Source organism: Styela clava, chromosome 2 (assembly GCF_964204865.1).
Source record: "Styela clava chromosome 2, kaStyClav1.hap1.2, whole genome shotgun sequence".
NCBI classification, from domain to species: domain Eukaryota; kingdom Metazoa; phylum Chordata; class Ascidiacea; order Stolidobranchia; family Styelidae; genus Styela; species Styela clava.
The window spans coordinates 18,639,767-18,651,058 of NC_135251.1; the positions used below are offsets into that span (position 1 = coordinate 18,639,767).

General features: G+C 35.8%; 1 protein-coding gene and 1 long non-coding RNA gene across 2 annotated transcripts; one reads left to right on the plus strand and one right to left on the minus strand.

Annotated features, from left to right (window-relative positions):
- Positions 1-1,869: 1,869 nt before the first annotated feature.
- On the minus strand, positions 1,870-5,630 carry LOC120345906 (uncharacterized). Its single transcript, XR_013471551.1, has 4 exons — positions 5,218-5,630; positions 4,493-4,587; positions 3,509-3,731; positions 1,870-3,001 (listed from the first exon to the last, which is right to left on the minus strand). It is a non-coding gene; the product is annotated as an uncharacterized LOC120345906 (long non-coding RNA).
- Positions 5,631-7,644: 2,014 nt separating this feature from the next.
- LOC120335251 (uncharacterized) lies at positions 7,645-11,123 on the plus strand. The gene is made up of 3 exons (XM_039402732.2): positions 7,645-7,900; positions 8,288-8,455; positions 8,962-11,123. Exons 1-3 carry the CDS (start codon positions 7,711-7,713, stop codon positions 9,429-9,431), a joined length of 828 nt encoding a protein of 275 aa, XP_039258666.2. The 5' UTR covers positions 7,645-7,710; the 3' UTR covers positions 9,432-11,123.
- Positions 11,124-11,292: the final 169 nt, after the last annotated feature.

Here is an 11,292-nt window from a genome sequence, read left to right on the forward strand (position 1 = left end):
CACGTCCATTCATCCACCTTTGCCTCATTTTCTCGTCCTGCTTGTACTTCCAACCTAACTTTATAAAGCGAGTGCGCTCTTTTATTACATAAAAATCACATTTATTTTGCGTATTTCGTGATTTGATAGTTGTAGTAGTTGGAGTAGTAGTAGTAGTTCTCTCCAGCATTTTATGGATGACTAAATATAGACAAAAGAGTGTGAATAAAAGTTGTTATTATTTTCTCTGGAGGATGTCAGCCGCTACTTAACAAAACATATCAAAATCAGTAATGAGCATATGCAATATTTATGCTACTTTATTATCCGGTTAACCTTCAAAATAATATCCGGATAGCAAATAGCAAAATGTCTATGGGTTACCGGATAACCAGTCATTCGAATAATCCCAAAGTGACTAAGTCACTTTGGATAATCCAATGAGCATATATACATGCTCATTGGATAATCCAACCCGTCGAACGACATTGAGTCAAAAATGAAGATTCGGTGTTATGTCTCTCCTCACCGCGTGATCGACTACATAAAACGTAAAAATTCTCTTATACTAGAACCAGAAGCACACTCAGCTTTTCCGCAGACCAGCAAAAAGGTGGGGATTTTATAAGAAATGTCCAAGACCAGTGGCGTAGCATCCACCCCCGGGGTGCAACCCCCGGGGTGGCGGGTGGGCCAAGCGTTATAATTTAGAAATTTAAGCCCAAAACGAAAAGCTGCATTGCAAAACCAGTAATGCACATCTTATAACGTTGATGTTAGTTCTGCTCAAATCGTTTTGTTACGTAACAATGCCAGGGATTAGTCGATTTTCGGCGTTTTGTGGTTTGATTGCACCGGCAAAATTACGAGGCTGTCAGAATGATGTCGAGAGCAAAACCTCTCAGTGGCACACAGAAACACAGAAAGGGGCAGAAGAGGAAGCACGTATGAAAAGAATTAAAGTAACCAAGATAAACGGCAAATTTTAGGTTACCATTGCCTTTTAATAGCGACATGTTAGGCTTTTTGACAAAATAAAAAAAGCGTTGTTTTAGCTTATGTCCTTAATAGCGACATGTTAAGCTTTTTGACGAAATAAAAAAAGCGTTGTTTTAGCTTATGTCCAAGAGTTTTCAGGGCCATTTCCACGAAATATTTTTCGGTTCGCATTGCTATATTGTCCATCGCACCAAATATTGACAAACTTGTTGAATGAAAGCAGTGCCATACTTTCCATTAAAATTTATATGTGTGATAAAAAAAACTTTCGACTTTACTGTATCTTTCTATTTTCATTGTTATTATAATTTTGATGTGAGGGTTCTGTTTGTGTTTTCAATAACCTGTAGTCGGTGTAGTGAAAACTAGAACATAACTACCATGTTAAGTGGCCCACGCAATCATTCGTAAACTACATGTGGCCCTTCGGCCATAAAGGTTGGACAATCCTGCTCTAATAAAGAATATCAGTAGGAAGTAATTAATAAGAGAGTCAGTCACATGACGAAAATCAGTCGCAAGTCTATTGCCACAATTTTTCCGGTTTCGATAAATATCTTCAGAATGACGGTTGGCAGATGGTGCTACAGGCAAGAAACACACCCGACTGCGCTGATTACTCTCGTGGTTTGGTAGGCACAATTTCTTTGGTGAATAGCTAGCTATATACAAGAGGGTGGCTAGGCTCCTCGTTGTTTCATGGTGGTCCACGGTACGAGCAGTCAACTATTCCATGAATCGGCGACGGCGAGGAAGGCCAATATAAAAGCTATATATGAATGAGCCCTTTCTTCGCCACTGGGATAAGTATAAACTTATTAACTTGGCGATTACTCGTTACTGATGATGGCATTTTTTTTACATTAAAAATACCGTGAATTATCAAATAAGTCATGAATTCAACCTATCTTTTCAAAACTGTGAGGACCTGTGGATCGAGATGAAGTATTCCCAACCAAACTCAAAAATCCTAAGCCTCATTATTGGTGTGATTTATAAGCACCCTAAGCGAAACATTCCATCTTTCACTGGGGCAATGGCTAGTTTATTTGACAAGTTGGCTTTAACCAAAAAGCAATTCTTAATCCTAGGAGACTTTAATATAAACCTTCTTGATAATCATGACAACTCGACTTCTCAATATTTAGACATGCTCATGTCCAAGTTCGTGTTTCCAATTATCACAAAACCCACAAGAGTCACCTCATCCTCCCATACATTGATAGACCATATCTATACCAACACCACAAAATTTTGTTCATCGTCATTTATTCTTCTCAGTGATCTTACTGATCATTTCCCAATAATGTGTATTCTACCAACAACTAATGTCAATGTTAAGACAAAAAGTCGCATGAAACGTGACATGGCTAATTTTTCTGCAGATTCATTCAGATCTGAAGTCGAGTCGATGTGTGACAATTACACCAGTGCTATCTTAGGAGAGGAAAATTTCAATAGCTCATTTGATCTCTTTCTTAACCATCTCAAGTGGCTAATTAACAAACATGCACCATTGAGACCCTTCTCTCGTCGAGAAAATAAATTATATTCTAAACCTTGGATCACCAGAGGAATCCGAAGGTCCATTAAAAACAAAAATAATATGTTTAAAAAAAAGTACTTGAATGGTAATACTACTAATCGTCTGTACTTTAAAAATTACAAAAACATTTTGACGCATTTACAACGAAAATCAAAACAAATGTATTATCACAATATCTTTGAAAACAACAGAGGAGATGTTAAACGAACTTGGAAAACCATAAATGACATTATCAGAGTCAAGTCCAGGGGTGAAACTACCATCCCTGAAGTGCTACTTGAAAATGGTACCTCTGTCACAGACCCAGTTCTAGTGGCTGCAGAATTCAACAAATTCTTCTCGACTATAGGAAAGAAGCTTGCAGACAAAATCCCATATAGCTCAAAATCTTTTATGGAATTCTTGGGTACTCCTCTGAAGAATTCTTTTTTCCTCGAGCAAACAACACCATCGGAAGTTTTTCATACCATTAAGAATCTGAAAAAGGGCAAAGCAGTTGGTCACGATGGCATCTCCTCTTACTTCCTGAAAATAGTTGGTGATATTATTTCACCAGCACTAAGTCTTTTTTTCAATAATTCTTTTCGTTTAGGAATATTTCCTTCGTCTTTAAAGATAGCCAGAGTTATACCAATATTTAAAAATGGCAACAAAAATAATCCCTCAAATTATAGACCAATTTCTGTTTTATCTTCTATTGGCATTATTTTGGAAAAATTATTGCATACTAGAATGATCAGTTTTTGTACCAAATTTAACCTAATCGACAAAAGTCAATTTGGATTTCAGACTAGTCACTCAACAAGTCATGCTATTCTTGACGTTACTTCATACATTTATGATAAAATAGACAAAGGCGAGTTCGTCTGCTGCACTTTTTTAGATCTTAAAAAAGCTTTCGATACAGTGAATCACAGTATCCTTACTCATAAGTTAGCACATTACGGTTTCAGAGGTACCGCGGGCAAATTACTATGTGATTACCTGGCCAATAGATTCCAATATGTTGAATTGGGTTCCAATAGATCTCCAATGATGCCCATTCATTGTGGAATTGTGCAAGGATCTGTACTAGGACCTCTTGCGTTTCTGAATTTCATAAATGACTTATCTAACAGCTCAAATCTTTTGAGCAAATTATTTGCTGATGACGCTTGTCTGCTTGCCAGTGCGACAGATTTGACCACATTACAAAATAAGGTGAACACTGAAATAAATAAAATACATGACTGGATGTCATGCAATAAACTTACAGTGAATATAGATAAATCTAAAGTCATGTTATTCAGTCCAAACTCTCGCATTAGACATGTGAATTTTTCAATAAAAATTAAAGGCTCCGAATTGGAAATAGTCTCGTCTTATAAATATCTTGGGCTCCACATTGATAGTCAGTTAAAATGGAATACACACACCACTGAAATCCATAGAAAACTGTCAAGATCCGTAGGGATTTTAGGAAAGCTAAAAAATTATTTACAAAATTCCACCTTGAGAACCGTTTACTTTGCACTTTTTCAATCTCATATACAATATGCCATAGCTGCTTGGGGCTCTACAACTCAGTCCAACATGCATAGATTAGAGGTTTTACAGAATAGAGCCGTTAGAATCCTCGCTAGAGCACCATATCGTTCGAATTTAAATTATTCATACCATAAAACTAGAGTGCTTAAATTGACTGACATCCATAAACTAGAAATCTCAAAAATTATGCATCAATTTCAAAACAATCAATTACCAGCAGCTTTTGACAATTATTTTGTCTCGCTAAGTTCAGTGCATGAACATAACACTCGTTCTTCAACAAGGCAAAACTACTTTGTTCCTCGCTTCTCACTTGCCAAATCCCAAAAGTCCCTCAAATTCATAGGTGTGCGAATTTGGAATAACCTACCCCAAACCCTACGTGATTCTTCTTATGCCACTTTCAAAATAGAGTATAAAAAACTCATGATTTCCACCTACCGGTCCAGTTGAATTTGCAAAGTGAATTCTCCAGGATTACTTGATCATACAATGAGTTTACTCGACTTGATCCACAGTCCTCGAGTCCAAGTAACCTGTAATAAACATTTTACTATTCTTAATAAATGGAATTATCAATGTTTATTTGGCAAATTTTTTGGATATCTACTTAAAATACTTTTATTGATATATATTGTTAATATACTGACTCACTTATGCCCTCACAGATATATGTGGAGGTACATTCACGCTTTTTCAAAAAACAAAATGTCTCAAAAATTAGAGCCAGCATATGCCAGGATCCTGGTTCCAGTAGATTTGACAGCACAGTCTAGGCCAAAATGGGATTATGTTGATCAGCTACTACAGCTGTCTGACTGACCCATACTATTAGTATATTTATTTTATATGTTTGTAATTCTGTGAATTTTCCATTTTTATAATTGAGTGACTTATATATTCTGCATGAATTGCCTTATCATAGTAGGCTATTGTACTGCTGTGACTTTAAATTTATGTAATTTATTGACATAAATTCTGCATGAACCGTCCTATTGAACTGTTGAACAGTTGTGTATATACATTTTTTTAATTCAATGATTTCTATGTTCTACATGACCTATTCGATCGCACTTCAGAACCGTTGTGATTTAAAATTCTGAAATTAGTTATATTTATGCCACACAAAATGACTATTTGTAAGTAATGTGACTCAATGCAATTACCTGGTTTAGTGATCTCTTAATCCGTTGCCCAAACCTGTAGATACATTTTATTCTTTTTTCTCTCTTCATATTATCCTCGTGTACAAATTCGTCCCCAGCCTTTATGAACCATGCATCAGCACAGTGCCGGTACCGTCCAACTCAGCTTGCAATATGGTGCTCCAGTCACTTACACGTTACCGTGTTTGTGCCGTAGTTGTCATGGTTATCTGCCAATCGGCGTTCGGAGTCGTTTGCTTAGTGAGTCCGGAAATATCCGGTCTTTTTAAACATATTTCTGCCAACGTTAGTATTTTGGCGTCCGACTCCTCACTTTAGTACTGTATTTAGTTTGATTTTTGTTCTTGCATAACCCAATGTTATACTATTCATAGGTGTCGTTGCTCGATAACCAATGCTGGTTTATCGCGTCCCCTTTCACCCTGAAATGCATTATTTTCCTCTGTTTTCTTATCTCGTTCTGTATGTACAGTGTGTATTTCTTGGTGATAAATAAATTACTGACTGACTGACTGACTGAGTTTACGAATCGAAGTTAAATAAAATCATACGAAATTATAAAACTTAGAACACTACTGCCGAATTATTTTCGTAGATAATTATCAACGAGAACATCGATCCAATGTTGCTGTCGCAGGACTATAATTTCAAGATATATCTTTATTCATTGAAAATTACAGTGATTATGAAAGGGCAATCAAATGCCTAAGGCTTGAAAAATGTGAGTCGCCCAGAACCATATATTTGGTAATGAACCCCCAAAATTACAAAGTGTCATTTCAATTTTACCTTATCTAATAATGCGAGTTTTGGAAATGGCTTTTCAATTTCACTTTGAATATACGATACCCACCGCCGCCAGGGCTGTAATTAATTTGGTATATTGTGCTGAAGACACGAAATTTTGTTCTTTGGATGTCCTTGATAACCTACTGACTAATCGATCTGACTATTTTTAGTGAAGGAAGTGGGGGATTCCAGTTTTAAAACAAAAATCTATGGAAACAATAACATTTAAGGCAATTATCTAATAATAGGAGTTTTGGAAATGGTATTTGAATTCCACATTGCATATACCCACCACCGCCATGGCTGTAATTAATTTGGTACATTGTGCTGTAGTCACGAAATTTGTTCTTTGAATGTCCCTGATAACCTGCTGACTAATCGATCTGCCTCTCTTTAGTGAAGGAAGCGGGGAATTGCAGGTTTGAAACAAAAACCAGTGTGGAACAATAACATCTAAGGCCGATGAAGAGATTTACTTTGCAATATATTTACACAATTTACGATTGCTAGTCAATATATTTTATCGACGACAACTTCCTCTGACGTGTATATATCTTCTGCATAAACGCCTTCTATGACCAGCACAGTCCAAATTTCAAAACGATTATGATTTAAATTCAGCAACATGCACCAGCTGTTGGATTTATAACATCCGTTTTGCAGGCGCGAGCTTGCATTGTGCAGTCGACTGAAATCACGCTCAGATTAGAACGCGGAAGGCTGTCTGACATAACAGTAGTAATTTGATACGTCTGGTATTTCAGATTCAGTTTTACTCAAAATCTTTTTACTGCTGAGACAAGATGTATTCGAATAAGCAAATATTTCATCAACAAGCTATTTAATACCCTGGAAGACAACGCAGTTTTAGAAAGGTATCCAAAAATTCAAGATTAAATAGAGATTGGTGAAAAAGTAGCCAAATACATTTGATGAAAAGCCTTTTTTAAATAAATATCTCACATCAGGTTCATATAAATATAGTTTGAAAAAATATGGGACCTCCAGAAGTATGTGCACCAATATGACGCACAACCTGAATCATAACCCGGTACACATACTATGTTCAGGTTGTGCGCCATCTTGGTGCACATACTTCGGGAGCGCCAAAATATGAGGGTTGTGATAGACCCCCAGACCGCACTCAAGAGGTATGATGCAAGAAGATATGAACAAACGGATAAATTTATTCACGATCTAAATGTCTGTTGTTAAATTCATTCACAAGAACTTATTTTCAGCACAAGTCGAATTTTTTGTTCTCGCTCAATGCTTTTCAGAGAGAAACCGATTGAGATCTTTATTTCACATGAACAGAACAAATTTTAATGAGTAAACGAACCTCTTACAGAACCTCAGATACAAATGGTTTACTGACTATGACTATAACATTTGGGTCCGACTTTAATCGAATATATTAATAGAGTATTTGATTCAAGACAACGAACAGGAAATTATTATTGATAGCAATGTTGTCCTATTTTGTGCTTGTATATTCGTATTGAAGATTAACAGCACTGAAAATATTCTGCACCATAAGCTATATATCGATGGGCAACATCGTATGTTGGATTGATATGATTATGATCATGGTTTTCATAAGCACAAGCTAATTTGGAATATGATATTTAAATGATTTTCGCTTCAATGTATTTTAGGAACATAAGTATGACGTAATTAAATCCCTGGTTCGACTAAGTTCATATGATGAATTGTTGCAAGTTGTCCTTGGCTCTTGTTTGCATTATCACCACGCTTGTAGGAATACTTATACTTGCTTTGCAAATTGTTTCGGCGTCTACAACAGCATGGGTGCACTTGAAAAATCGACGAACGTCGTTCTCATTTGGATTATATCGACTTGAAGATCACATTGGCTTAGTAACAATAAAGCGTAAGTCAGAAATAAATGCTTACAGTCAAAACTACTCACATTCACATGCAAACAATATAATTTTTGCCAACGCTTGGAATTAATAAAATGAAGACATAGTTTGTCATTGTATACTGTCATTTTTTCGATTTCTTGTTGTCAGCATAAAATATATACATTGCAATATAGTCACGACTGTACCTTTTGCGTATTATTGGTTGTTAATTCCTTCGCTTCCCTTGCGGTTTCGCGTTGTCTTATTCACAATAGCCACGGTAATTGTGGGTATGAGTGCAATATCTTTTGGGTAATAAATTACATCATTTCTATCTTGTCTCAAATATTCACACTTTTTACTCGATTTCTTGGCCCGTGATACCTTTTTAAACTATATTTAATTATTTTCAGTTGTTCAATCCACTCCCGTTGTTGTCATGCAAGCAATGGCTATCTTCTCCATATCAGCTGGATTATTTGGAATAATTACCACCGTTTTGGGCGCAACTCAAAGAAATATTTGTGGCAGAACTACCAAGTTTTTCATTATTCTCGCACAAGTATTCATTTCCCTTTCAGGTAAGCACATAGTGACATAGCATCATTTCCTGACTCAGTATGAAAATTTGGCCTACAATCGATCTCCAATGTGCTTCCGTTGCATTTCATATATCCGCTAAGTAGGCCTAATACTTTTTTGCTTATGATACGTGATCACGTGATGATATATAGGTTTATTGCGAGGTATCGTATCTCTCTCGTAACACCAAATAAAACATTGTTTACCTTTGTTAAAATTTCCTAACAAGTTTTAAAGTTAAATTTGATGATAAAACATTAATGGGCTTTGACAATGGCTTGCTAAATGAAGGCGCATATGACTAGTGAATTATAACACCAAGTTTTAAAGCTTCTCCGCACTTTTTCGCTTTGAGCGTTCGACTCTAGACAGACTAATATTAAAATTTTTACAACATTTGTTCTTACATTCTGAAATACGGCGCGTTTTTTGTAAATCACTCATTCTGATTTTTGTTTACTTTATTTATTTTACTTACTAAACTCTTTTTTGTTTCGAATTCTAGCAATTTTGTACCTCATCGGAGTAGCCACATTCACTCATTTCTGGCTGAAAAGCCCATCGAAATTTTTTCAAACACTGCCGACTGGTACGAATGAATTTATATATGGATACGCTTATTGGATATCTTGGTTGGCGCTATTGTGCCAACTAGCTCTGATGCTCTTTCTAATCATATCAGTCAATTGTGTAATACGTGCGAATGACGAGCGATTGGCTGGATATGAAGATTTGGAAAAGAGTCGCAGTAAAGGCGACGAAAAACGGTTAGTCGGTAACGATAAGTTGGGGTCGAAAAAGAAGCTAACGATATCTGAAAGAAAAGGTACAGTGGGATATAGCGTGAAAAAAGGAGACAAGGAAGCACCCAAGAAAGTCCTGGAAACAGCGGCTGCGTCTGTCGTGGAAAAAGCAATTGTGGAAGGAGTCAATGAGGTGGAAACAGCTGCTCCGAGCACAAGCACATCGCACTAACAGATTATTTATAGAATAAAGGATGTATTTTCAAAATATAATTGCAATTAAAATAAAATCTATTGAGTTCGTGAGAATATGGATGTTGTTCACGTGTGTCACTACGCCAATTCATCCATAGAAATGGCCTAGTTTGATACCTTACTCCAGGGAAACCTGACGGAAGGAAATTGGATATGGTGGTAACCAGTGGTGGCGTTCAATTTTTTTGTCAGCCGGTTCCATCACAAAAGACATATTTTTCACCCGGTTCTTTTACAAAAAGTCATTGACAGTGACCAGTATTGCTACCCGGTTCGCTGATCTCTTACAATTCCGTGAGAGGGTTCTATAGAACCGGTGCGAAACGGCTGAATCCCACCACTGGTGGCAACCCTACAAAGTGGTTAGGACCAAACAACATTCAAGGTAGTATAGCAATATAATCGCAGAATATGCGTGTCTTGGATTCGAAAGTGTCTTGTTGCAGATCTTTTTTCAAAGCTCGTTGTTTTATGCGATTTGATGGTGACATGATCCCGAAATAGCATGAAATTCCATTTCAACATGAATTCCCATATGACGACAAAGAATAACGTAACAATCAATTAGCAATGACGTGAAATATCACGCCGTGTTGTATTATAATTATTACTCATATCAAATATAAAATTATTGAAATTTTCCCATAGTATACATATATATATATATGGCCATCAAATTTTATTGTTTATAGAATATTACATGTACTATATAATTACAGAATTTTGGAACCTAGTTGAAATAACATGTTTTAAATTTATCTAAGTTTGAATCCAAATTTATTTATCTCACTTCAACCTTATTCATTAATATTATATAAATAGTAAATACTGTATATATATATTCGTCTTCGTTTGATTTTTTATAAAGTTCGTCAATTATATATAGGTTGTATAATTTTAAATGACACGCTCTAAACATTGCCAAAAATGAGGAAATAATATAGACTTCTTGTTTAAGATTCATCGAAAACTAGTAAACCAGATGTAAATTGAATAAGTGTAAATTTAAATTCACGATTGTCTATTTCGCGACAAACCGGTCTGTTTCATTAAGTTTTTTTTCATTAAAGTGTACAATAAGTCTACATTGTGACACATGATTGGTAGGCTAATTCGTTGTTACGAACTTTCTTGAATTGTTTTCATTGATTGCTCAAGAACTGTGTTTATGGAAAACAAAATTCTATGTTGCCCCAAAATTTAAAAATTATAATGCATTGTGGGGTATCTGATGCGTAATCATGAGTTCAATAACCACAGCCTCTTTCCCTAATAGACTGGATACATTCGTAGATACATGTTGTAGAGTCATTCAACAGAGATTTTTTAAACAAGTAACTAACTAATCCCATACCCGACATGGAATGGTAATCGGACGAGAGGCCGTGGTTCGCCATATGGATAAGCCGTCTTATCGGCTTTTCTCTCCCCCGGGGTAAATATATAAATCCTATTCTATCCTTGTTGCGAACATTATTAACCTTTTTATATGTCATTTACGCAATTTCATCGAACATGCTTCGGTATTTGAAACGATAAATGATAAATAGAATAATTCCCTTATTGTACGTTGTATTCATTTGTTGGAGCTTTGTTATATATTATTTTTATTCCAATTATGTATTTATTTTGTCTATATATGCGAAGGAAATAAAATTTGACCGTCTTCCGCGTCTTCTTTTGGTATGCGCACTGACTGGCGGCGGTAATTGGTTGAAATGTAATAAATAACTCGAAAAATTGCCTGTTGATTATGTAAATGGTAGTATAAATTCAGAGTCAGTCTCCCACCAGAGCCATATATAATCCTACTAATTCAAGGACTGCTAGCGAGTGCG

What these genes read in the sequence shown, in the direction of transcription:
- LOC120335251 (XM_039402732.2), top strand. Translation starts at nt 7,711, where the DNA reads ATGATGAATTGTTGCAAGTTGTCCTTGGCTCTTGTTTGCATTATCACC. An exon ending in TGGCTTAGTAACAATAAAGC is followed by an intron (nt 7,901 to 8,287) that starts GTAAGTCAGAAA and finishes AATTATTTTCAG; the next exon opens with TTGTTCAATCCACTCCCGTT. An exon ending in AGTATTCATTTCCCTTTCAG is followed by an intron (nt 8,456 to 8,961) that starts GTAAGCACATAG and finishes TTCGAATTCTAG; the next exon opens with CAATTTTGTACCTCATCGGA.